At 43.5% G+C, this 12,373-nt stretch overlaps 2 protein-coding genes across 3 annotated transcripts in view; one reads left to right on the top strand and one right to left on the bottom strand.

Moving 5' to 3' along the window:
• Window positions 1–12,373, bottom strand: part of LOC126295230 (uncharacterized) — a 2,305,622-nt gene that overhangs the window by 723,497 nt on the left and 1,569,752 nt on the right. The window lies entirely within an intron of this gene.
• LOC126295231 (uncharacterized) overlaps window positions 1–12,373 on the top strand; it is a 171,466-nt gene that overhangs the window by 140,144 nt on the left and 18,949 nt on the right. For both annotated transcript variants that reach the window (XM_049987580.1, XM_049987581.1), the window contains exon 4: window positions 10,973–11,187. In XM_049987580.1, coding sequence (XP_049843537.1) covers window positions 10,973–11,187 — 215 coding nt within the window. The remainder of the gene's footprint in view (window positions 1–10,972; window positions 11,188–12,373) is intronic.

The following is a 12,373-nucleotide window of genomic DNA, read 5'->3' as shown; positions in this document are numbered from 1 at the left end:
TTTGTCAAGTTCTGCCACAAACTTCTCTTCTCCCCAATCGTATTCAATACCTCCTCATTAGTTACGTGATCTACCCACCGAATCTTCAGCATTCTTCTGCAGCACCACATTTCGAAAGTTTCTATTCTCTTCTTGTCCAAACTATTTGTTGTCCATGTTTCACTTCCATACATGGCTACAATCCATACAAATACTTTCAGAAACGACACTTAAATCTATACTCAATGTTAACAAATTTCTCTTCTTCAGAAACGCTTTCTTTGCCATGAACAGATAACACATCGAAATACAGCTTGTCACCTATACTCTTCTCTCTGTATGTCAATGATGAGTCATGGGTTCTGACCTATTCCAGATATATGTATGCTGATGACCTTCAGTTGTATCTAAGTGCAAAACCAATTAATCTTAAGAAATTTCAATACTGACCTCGATGCTTTATCAAAATGGGCACAGGACATCGGACTAAAACTCAACCCATCTTAAACCCAAGCAGTACTTGTTGGTCACTCTAAGCTCATTAGCCCAGAACATCGTGAATCCGTACAATCTCTAATCTTAAATGGAACTAATATCAACTTCTCTCTCTCAGCAAAGAGTTTGGGAGTAAAAACAGGTGAAAATCTAAATTGGATAGAGCACGTAATTCAGCATCCCTTCATGCCCTACAAAAATATAAAAACTCTTCCCTTTCGAACTGAAAAAGAAATTAGTAAAAACGCTTATACTCCCAATCATTGACTACAGCTATATTATCCTACAAGGCCTCTGTCAGGAAAATTCGCGACGTCTAGAACTGATCATGAATGCCTGCGTGCGATATATCTGTGACGTTCGACTTTCTGATCACATTTCACCAGCATATGGCCGGCTGTCCTGGTTACGTGCAGAAAAATGCAGAGATTTCCATACACTCTGTCTCACCTACTGTCTTATAAATGTGCATTGTCCGTCATATCTGTCCTCGTCCTTAACGCTCATGTCCTAACAGCATGACAGAAACACACGTTCCCATCATAATAAAATTCTCTCTGTTCCACTGCATCGCTCAATCACTTTCTTTACAGTAGCAGAAACCCGACTCTGGAATAACCTCCCTCATCATACTACAGAACTTAAAAACATGCCCGGCTTCAAGCTTCAAAACAACAGTCACGTATCTATTTAAGCAACAGTAATGCCTTCCTCTGTACATGAATGCACTCCACACCTTTACTTCCGTCCTATCCCACCAGTCTGCTTTGACCCGTGACGTCACAAATATGGCGGAAACGACCATAAACCAAGATTCCAATATATAGCATATAAAGTCCTTACGTTCACATTATGAGGACGAAAATACATCGAAACACACACACACACACACACGTTCCACAAAAATCCTAATGACACTAACGGGACAAGTGCGGGAAATAGGGGGTTTTTGGGTGGGGTCAAACTAAATATAAACAAATTTAGACTCCCACCCCCATACATAAACACGCAAAACGACGAAAAAACCGACATCACAAAACTCCCCAAATACCATTAAACACAGTATCATCTGGAATCGGACACTAACCTTGACCTATATAGCTCAACAGCAGCTCCCGATCCCATAAATTAGGACCTAACACTTCCCTTGACCTATATAGCTCAAAAATATCTCCCGATAATAATACCAACATTCACAGGCGCACATTGGGATAGAACACTTCCCTTGACCTGTCATCCTTACGACATCTCCACATACACCCGTCCCTGGTCCGAGACGCCGGAACTTTAAGTAAACCTCATTTCTTTACGACATTCTGAACACTTCACGACTTCATCCAAAAATCCAAATAGCTGAAGAAATTTTATTAGAGGCAACGCACTGTCCTCCATCATAGCCGACAACCGAAAACTGTTGACCCTGTCGGTCATATCCATACCTACGTACATAAAATAGCAATTTACCAAAATTCACACACGACGCCACAATCGCAAACTAAACCAAAAACATCACCTAACACACCACCGATCGCATCAAAACGACACCTACAAACACGCCACTCTCAAACTAACTTCCGCGCCATCGTGACGTCACACACCACAACAGCCTTACGTCACGGGTCAATGACGACGGGTGGGATCGGACGCTTCGGTCGACCCTTTTTGTGTATACTGCCAATATCTACTTTATTAGGTCTTAGTCATTACTCTTTATTCATACTGTCACTAAATTAATCTATTCAAACTACTGTGATGATGTAACTATGATGTGTAAAATGCTGCATCTGTGCAACACTGGTCCGATGTAAGAGAGGGCTGATGGCCCTAATCTGATCAGCTTAAATAAATAAATACAGCAGCACATACCAATCAACAATACAGACTTAAACATAGGAAATAAAAGTTAATATAAACTCACCCTCATAATTTGTAGCTGTTGGTAGTTGGAAACTTCGGAAAACTTGCGCGATGAATTCGCAGTTTTCGCTGACGAAAGCCCTTTTCTGATTTCTTTCGTGCGAAAGAAAACGCAGCTCCTCATGAAATGGAAAAATTTATTTACCGCCAAGGTCAAATTCATGTTCTACAACAACCTCCTAAATCACATGTTCCTAAAACAATTTCGTCAGTGCTGTTTAAACACTCACGAAATATAGCCCCCCCCCCCCCCCCCCCCCCAATAGATTGAGATGGAAACCTGTAAAAAAAAATGTAGAAAACGCGCAAATAAGAAAGACCACTTATTGAGCCGAAGTCCCTTGTGGCGGTGAAAGTTGCAACTTTTGTGTCAGTCGGCTTTTCATTCACAAGGCTTGAGCACAATTCACACAGCTGCTGTGATAATTAAGCTTTTTGACAATGCAACCTGCAGTCCTTAATTTTGACCTCGGCAGAAAAGCTATTGTGTTTGTTTCGTACCTCCATTTCTTTAGCACATGAACGCATCTGAATTCAGTTTTCAGTTCACGGATGCAGATACAGCCATCTTAACGGGGACATACACGCACTACAATATATATATATATATATAATGGCTGAAAATCTATAACTGATGGATGGATGGATGGATGGTTGTCACACCTGTAGATCTCAAAATTCCAAAATAACGTTCCGCGGTGACTTGGTTGACTTCTCCTGTCATTATGTTCTTAAAAATTTTGAACCATAAATACTGAGAAACTACCGTTGTACTTTTTCGCGTGACAGAAATTCCATTGTTCTGTACGATTTGGGTAACGGAAGCGATGTTCATGACGCGTAATGATTGCCAACGTTACCGATTCACATACACAATATTTATTTACACTCTTTTATGGATAGTTACAACTTGTACACTTGGCGTCTCAGAACAAACTGCTCTCAGTCCAGAGCGATACGTTTCTCCAGCGATATTCTTGAGGACGACGGAAGTCCGTAGAGTTTGCGTCCCACTCAGAAAATATGTTGTTTTCTGAGCAAATGGTTTCGTAGAAGTAAATTAATATTCTGTACGAAGGTGAATTTTTGTAGAGTGAGCTATTTGGTATTTTTGAGTTGAGCGCATCGGATACATTACGGTATTGATATCTCTCGTGAATAGTTCAGAGTTTTCACAGCCGCTAAAACTTCTCGGGGTTAGTTTTGCGAAAAATATCTACGAACACACACGAAAATGTTATTCCACTGTTACTTTTTCATAAAAAAATCTCTAATTTCACGAAAAAACATAACACAATAACAATTCTAAATGTGACTTACGAACCGCAATATTAGTAATTGCTTCAGCCAGACACGAACGACCGCTACGCAGTCTGTCGGTGAGCGCAGCAACTACAGCTATGGAAGATACGAAAACAGAACAAACGGTACTTCTCCTTCTAAGAGCAATGGTTTAACTATGGAATCAGAACCGCGTTTCGTTTCTCGCGAAACGTCACACCATGCTACGAAGGCTAGGTAGAAAGGCAGACTGAAATATTGCGTGGTCTGACATTCTCGCGACGACTTGGTTTCCATGCGCGTCCTTAACCGTACGACGGCGACCCCCACCACTAAGCAGAAATCGTGCGTACTTCAGAAGTAACTTAACTAACACGTTTCATTAAGCCTAGGCAGCCGTCCTGTGTGGCCGAGCGGTTCTAGGCGCTTCAGTCTGGAACCGCGCGACCGCTACGATCGTAGGTTCGAATCCTGCCTCGAGCACGGATGTGTGTGATGTCCTTAGGTTAGTTAGGTTTAACTAGTTCTAAGTTCTAGGAGACTGATGACCTCAGATGTTAAGTCCCATAGTGATCAAAGCCATTTTTTAACCCTAGGCAATGATGGGCGTCTCCTATTAAACTTCCAACCTATCTGTTGCCCCAAAAACCTACCACTAACTGTTTCTTGTATTTCGTTGATTGAGCAGACAATTTTTATCAATTCTATGAGAAGTAGTGAATCTTATAGTAATATAATTCCGTCGAACTAGCTGCTCTTTTTATAAAGTCCGTATCGACTGCGGCCCATCGATACAAATCAATTGCATCAGACAAAAACCGCTTTATAAACTATAACCTAAAATTCTACGTGATAAAACTTGGTTCTGATATAACATTACACGAGCATTTGGCCATTGCACTAACTGTTTGAAATAATCCATCCCTTTCCATATCGATCTTTTATTTATTTTTACTTGATCAGCATTGTTTGTAAGTCAGATCCACGTGTTACCCGCAGCGAGATGATAGGTTTTGTCAGGGAGACATTATATGAACCAATGCTGTAAAGCTTGATACAGGGTGACAATTATTGAACTATATAGATAAAAAACGTAAATTAGTTACAAACTACGGCCTGCACACATTTTGTTCAACATGCAAACGTCACTACACATATTCGGATTTAGGTTATGACATGTTCAATATGCCTGCCACCATTGGCGATGATGCGGCGCAGACGAATGGTGAAATCCTGCACGACCCGCTGAAGTGTTGGAGCGTCGATGCTGTCGGTGACCTCCTGAATGGCTTTTTTCAGCTCAGCAGTGGTTTTGGGGTTATTACTGAACAACTTGTCTTTAATATAGCCGCACAAAAAGGAGTCGCGTTTGTTCAGATTCGGAAGATACATCGGCAAATCGAGGCCCATGCCAATGGCCTCTCGGTACCCCAGAGCCAGAATGCGGTCCCCAAAGTTCTCCTCCAGCACATGAAACACTCTCCTGTTTCGATGGGACGCACGTCTATCTTGCATGCACCACATCTCGTCGAAATCAGATAATGGGTAGGATTCATCTTCTAAAACCTTCACACACCATTTGGTAGTCACCGTGCCATCAACGAATATCGTACCGATTATTCCGTGACTCGATATTGCACACTACATAGTCACCCATTGAGGGTGAAGAGACTTCTCGATCGGGAAATGCGGATTCTCAGTCCCCAAAATTCCCCAATTTTGCTTATTGACTAACCGATTCACATCATAGTAGGCTTCGTCGCTAAACTGAACTATGCATGCGTCGACTACTGTAATTCCCATGATGAACCAGCGGCCAACTGCAGTCTGATTGTCCCAACGCCAACCGTTCAGAAGTTATGACGATTGTTTTTAATACAGATAAATAATTGTCATTGTGTATGACAACACTACACATCTCAGTAGTGACACTTATTTTTAAAGCGATTACAAAGTAATTGATGTACGCTACTAGCCATTAAAATTACTACGCCAAGAAGAAATGCAGATGATAAACGGGTAATCATTGGACAAATATATAATATTAGAACTGACATGTGATTACAATGTGGGTGCATAGATCCTAAGAAATCAGTACCCAGTACAACCACTTCTGGTTGTAATAACGGCCTTGATACGCCTGGGCATTGAGTCAAACAGACCTTGGATGGCGTGTACAGGTACAGCTGCCCATGCAGCTTCAACACGATACCACAGTTCATCAAGAGTAGTGACTGGCTTATTGTGACGAGCCAGTTGCTCGGCCACCATTGACCACACGTTTTCAATTGGTGAGAGAGGTGGAGAATGTGCTGGCCAGGGCAGCAGTCGAACATTTTCTGTATCCAGAAAAGTCCGTACAGGACCTGCAACATGTGGTCGTGCATTAACCTGCTAAGGTTTCGCAGGCATCGAATGAAGGGTAGAGACATGGGTCGTAACACATCTGAAACGTAACGTCCACTGTTCAAAGTTCCGTCAATGCGAACAAGAGATGACCGAGATGTGTAAGCAATGGCACCCCCATACCATCACGCCGTTGGGATCCAGCACGGATCCAGCACGGCGTTCCATATTACCCTCCTGAAACCACCGATTCCATATTCTCTTAACAGTCATTGAATCTCGACCGACGCGAGCGGCAATGTCGCGATACGATAAACCGCAATCGCGATAGGCTACAATCCGACCTTTATCAAAGTCGTAAAGGTGATAGTAGGCAATTCTCCTCCTTACACGAGGCATCACAACAACGTTTCACCAGGCAACGCCGGTCAACTGCTGTTTGTGTATGAGAAATCGGCTGGAAACTTTCCTCATGTCAGCACATTATTAGTGTCGCCACCGTCGCCAACCATGTGTGAATGCTCTGAAAAACTATTCATTTGCGTATCACAGCATCTTCTTCCTGTCGGTTAAATTTCTTATCTGTAGCAACCCATCTTCGTGGTGTAGCAATTTTAATGGCCAGTAGTGTATTTCAGTCGAACTACAACAGCAGAATATCTCGATTCGGATGAGAAATCGCGCCCAATGTTTGTTAGGCCGCATGGCAGGTGACAATCAGGTTGTTATCCCACTGCTGTCCAGGGTGTCTCCAGATACTGCTGGTCATTGAGGCTTATTTCGAAGTGGGTGCCGTCACTGGAGACTATTCTACTCCAGTCAATGAAATTCCAGGCCGAGGAGGCTTCTTAAGAGTCCCCGTACAGCAGAGGGATACCAGCCATTACGGGCAGGATACTCAAACCAGCTCGGAATCTTGAGCGTCCATCGCACCACTTGGACAGACTTGGGCACGATATCCACCAGGAAGACATCCAACAACTCTGTCCATCAATGCCACGGCGAACAACTGCTTGTGTATGGGCCAGAATTTTTTCCAACACTCGCCGAGCGGGTTGGCGTATTTAGCACACTGGACTCGCATTCGGGAGGACAACGGTTCAAACCCGTCTCCGGCCATCCTGATTTAGGTTTTCCGTGATTTCCCTAAATCGTTTGAGGCAGATGCCGGAATGGTTCCTTTGAAAGGGCACGGCCGATTTCCTTCCCCATCCCCTAATCCCAGCTTGCGCTCTGTATCTCATGATCTCGTCGTCGACAGAACGTTCTCTTGAATAAATCATCGAGTTTTTCTACCGATTTCCGTCCCATTCGACTAAATCCTGGCATGCAAATTTTTACCTGTTATTCGACAGAAACTAAAATGAACCCTCTGATGATAGGGGAACTCTACACTAAGATGCATGGCTATAAAAAAAAAAAGTCTTTGCTCAAGGCAGAATTCCTCCCACAAACATGTTTACATTGAAAGAAAACACCGTTAAAATGGGAGCTTTAACATCATGAGGAACATTTCTATTTATCTTCTCCCGTGTGACTACAAATTGAGAAGTTACAAGGTCCTTACATCGAAAGGTTTGCAGCAGGCTGGGTGATACGTCATACTTATTTATTTATGTAACGAGACATTTAAAAAATACAACTCTTATACAATAAATTTACAATTTTTCTGACCTAGGTTACCTTGATATCTCTGCCTATAGTGACATCACGTCCTTTTGTTGTGGTGACTACAACTGTGGACGACGGTTTATTCCCACGTCCGGCCATCCTGATTTAGGTTTTCCGTGATTTGCCTAAATCGCTCCAGGCAAATGCCGGGATGGTTCCTTTCAAAGGACACGGCCGACTTCCTTCCCCGTCCTTCCCTAATCCAATGAGACCGATGACCTCGCTGTCTGGTCTCCTTCCCCAAAACAACCCAAACCCAACTACAGCTGATACAACGGCATACCAATACCTCTTATAAATAAAATGACAGAACCCGGCACTATGACAGCTTGCCGCATGGATTAACAGGGAAACACTTACCCAGGACTGTTGTAAACACCAGAAAATTGTCCATATGCTCCACACTGCTTACCTGAAACAAATAAGAGAAGGAGACTGTTAGACTATGCCCTAGAATCTTTTACTATTAATTCCACATTCCGACACGACACAAAGCTAAGTGAAACAGAGACACACACTACCGACCATAAGAATAATTTTTACTACAAATTTGTGAAAATTATACTGTTCATTTTATAAGTGAACCTAGTCTTTTTGTTTCGCAATAGCAGTAACACAAGTTTATAAATTCCTATCAGTATTCATGATATGGCAGTGCGTAAAAAGAATACTTTGATTTTTTTTTTCGGTGACAGTTTAAGCCTAAGGGGTTTTCCTCATTGAATCCAAATCGGACTTCAGTGTTCTTCTGTCAGTCACTGTTTTATCAAAATATGAGTTCGTTATAAACTAGAAAATTGACAAAACACATGTAAATCGAAATTACGGTAATTTACTTAGTACTCACTGTAAAAGACCCCATTCCCTTGGTCTTTATCTCTCATTTGTTTTCTGAGAATATTCCTGATCACTTGAGAACATTTGACATAATGAAAAATGACTATTAAAAAACGTAAAAATGTTGATATTTTCAGCTCAAAAATATTTTCAAGTGATTCAAAGTACTCTCAAATCCACTTATGTATTCAATAACACCCTAACTTGAAATGGAGTACTCTTAAGTCACTTATTCATTTCTTTATAGAGCACCAGTAACATTCCAAAATATTCGATCGAGAATGACTTTTCAGTTTGGCACTGCGAAGGTCTCCTCCTCTTTTACGTTTCGGCCTCTTTTTTAAATGTGAATTATACATAACACCCTAAAATTCCAATTAATACACTGCTCACTACTTTAAGCAAGTCAGTTGCACACAAATTTACGTCACGTTTCTTTGATGCACTCCAGTCTATTTCCGGAAGTATGCTGACGCATGCCTCTCACCGTCATTCCAGGCCCTTCTCAGCTGGAACATATCCCCACCACAACAGGGTAATAGGCCATTGGAGGGCATCCTGGAAAATTCTAGAACATTTTCTAACCTTTTGAAGATGCTATAATATTCTGGAACATTCCACACTGAAGCGCCAAAGAAACTGGTATACGCATGCGTATTCAAATACAGAGACATGTAAACAGGCAGAATACGGCGCTGCGGTCGCCAACGTCTGTACAGGGTGAGTCACAGGGTTTCCCCCGGTTGCTGGAGGTTATTCCTCGGGTTATTTGGAACAAAAAATGTAAATACAGTAATGCGATCAGATCCAGAATTAAGGGGCTACAACAGAGTTCCGAAACATGCCACAGTGTATGGAGTGCTGCACCTGAGTTATGGATGTCTTGGGCACACAAGTGCAGCGAGTAGTACGTTTGCATAACAACCACGTTGTTTACCCTTGCCGTCGGTGTTTACTGTTCTTGTCTCCTGTGTACAGTACACTTTGCGATACACAGCACACGGCACTCCGTCTTCAGGCCGCAAGTGGATCATCGGGACCATCCGACCGCCGTGTCATCCTCAGTTGAGGATGTGGATAGCAGGAGCGTGTGGTCAACACACCGCTCTCCCATTCGTTATGATGGTTTTCGTTGACCGGAGCCGCTACTATTCGGTCGAGCAGCTCCTCAATTGGCATCACGAGGCTGAGTGCACCCCGAAAAATTGCAACAGCGCATGGCGGCCCGGATGGTCACCCATCCAAGTACTGGCCACGCCCGAAAGCGCTTAACTTGCGTGATCTGACGGGAACCAGTGTACACTTTGCGATGCCGTACAACATTTCGTCACAGGAGTATGGAGAGATGGTATACATTTTGGGATTCCGTGATGGTAATGCGAAAGCTGCTGTTGCCGAATATCACTGTCGGTATCCTAATCGTAGGATTCCGAGTGCTAAAACATTTAGTGGAGCATACCGGCCTGGTACTCTTCCCAGTATTCGTATTCACTCTGAAAGACATCTTGACGGTCAAGAAGAGGAAAACATTTTTTTAATTTAGTAGAGCGCAGTCCTCGTTCAAGTACAAGGCCCCACGAACAAGCTGATTTTGAATATTTTTTGGGACCGCTCTGGTGCGGTGCCAACACACTATGCTAATAAGGAACAAACTGTGACAGGGGCAAAATGCAGAATTTTGTGACGAGTTTAGTTGGATGCCGTCGCGAACAAGTGTCGCAGGAAGTTTTTTGAAGGAGTATTTTGAACCACTACACAACTCCAGCCGTCCGCTGTGGCCGAGCCGTTCTAGGCGCTTCTGTCCAGGACCGTTCGACTGCTACGGTCGCAGGTTCGAATCCTGGCTCTGGCATGGATGTGTGTGATATCCTTAGGTTAGTTATGTTTCAGTAGTTCCAAGTCTAGGGGACTGATGACCTGAGATGTTAAGCCCCATAGTGCTCAGAGCCATTTTATTTGAACGATAACTCCCCAGGTCACACTCTATGGCTCACAGTCATTGCTTCTCTGGGTTATCAAAATTTCCCTCGTCCTCTGAATTCTTCTGACACACAATCGGTACCTATTTCCTCTTCACTTGGACAAAGAAACCATTAGAGAATGACGATGAGGTAATTTTAGACGTGGAGCATTTCCTGAAACACAATACTACGGACTTAAAGTCATCCATAGTTGGTCAAAATGGGGTGAATATGTAAATGAGGACTAACACCATGAAAACTTTCATGAAACTTCCTGGCAGATTAAAACTGTGTGCCCGACCGAGACTCGAACTCGGGACCCGAGTTCGAGTCTCGGTCGGGCACACAGTTTTAATCTGCCAGGAAGTTTCATATCAGCGCACACTCCGCTGCAGAGTGAAAATCTCATTCTGAAAACTTTCATGGTCGGGGCTTTATGTTGTCAGAGCTCTACCCCTTGTAATACTTCTGTTTTGTTGTTACAGTGCCGAACCAGCCACGGGCCATCTACGTGTGGGTGTCATCAACGCAGCGGTCCAACTACTGGCAGATGTCAGTGAACGGACACACCTTCTACCGGCTCAACTACCCGCTGAGGCTGCATCGCTGGTACCATTCGTGCGCCTCCTGGAACAGCCAGACTGGAGAATTCCAGCTCTGGGTGAACGACGAGAGGGTCGGCAGGGGATTCCACAACAGGGTGAGTGGCTGGAGGAGCTGGAAGGGTGGACACGGTTGGGCAGTGTGGCTGGTCCATTACCTTATGACGGTGGGGCTGCAGACGCGGCAGTCACTGTGAGCGATGTGGCGCTAGTGGAATGTAGTGAGATCATGTAAGACAAAGAAGTGCTGAGGTCTAATATTCTAGCGAGTCTGGAGATATATCAGCATATGTGGATTTTCTTTAGATGCATCCTTTCAGCAAGGATTCAAGAAAACTTATACAGGAGAGTAATGGGATGCAGGTTGAAAACATTGTCAAAAATGAAGCAGTTCCACTAGAATACAATAGTAAATAACATCAACTGACGATAATACGAAATGAAAAAAAAATGAAACGATTGTACGGCATTATTTTCTGGGGATGGGGTCATCTGTGGTTATTTGGCTACATGGTGCAGGTTTTTTTTTATTTGACGCCACTTCAAAGACTTGTCTGTCAATGATGATGATGATGGTCCCATACTCCTTGACAGAGCATAGGGGAATGATGCGGAAGACCCCACTGTACTAGGCAAGGTCCTAGTGGAGGTAATTTGCCACTGTCTTCCTCTGACCATAATGGGGATGAATGATGATGATGATGATGATGAACAACAGCCAGTCATCCTGAGGCAGGTGAAAATCCCTGACCCTGCCGGGAATCGGACCCGGGACTCTGTGCTTGGGAAGCGAGACCGCTACTGCGAGACCACGAACTGGGGACTGATGATTATAAGGACTTCAAAACACCCGGTCCCCGAGCTGATGAACTCTGATCCATCTGGAAACCCAACCTTGGATCCCATGATCTAGAAATAGCAATGGTAACCACTCGACCACGAACATTTACAATCATTAGGTCTGTTTTCACCCACATTCATGCTCTCTCTCTCTCTCTCTCTCTCTCTCTCTCTCTCTCTCTCTCTCTCTAAGTCTACTTACCACCCAACAACTTATTTTTAAATTCCCTGACTTACCCTCTCACTCACTCTTTACACATTCTGCCACAGCCATTATCACTCATTTCCTCTCATTTACTCTTCCACATTCATTCCAACATTCCATTACTCTTTCACAGTCTATCTGTAACAGTTAACATAGGCTTTTGTGTGGCTGAGCGCTAAGTCCACCGCTGGCGCGCTGCCAAGATTGCGTAAGATGTTCGGCGGGTTGCGTTGGCCGCC

Source organism: Schistocerca gregaria, chromosome 11 (assembly GCF_023897955.1).
Source record: "Schistocerca gregaria isolate iqSchGreg1 chromosome 11, iqSchGreg1.2, whole genome shotgun sequence".
NCBI classification, from domain to species: Eukaryota; Metazoa; Arthropoda; class Insecta; order Orthoptera; family Acrididae; genus Schistocerca; species Schistocerca gregaria.
The sequence above is the reverse complement of the archived record's forward strand: the minus strand, read 5'-3'. Positions and strand labels throughout refer to the sequence as shown.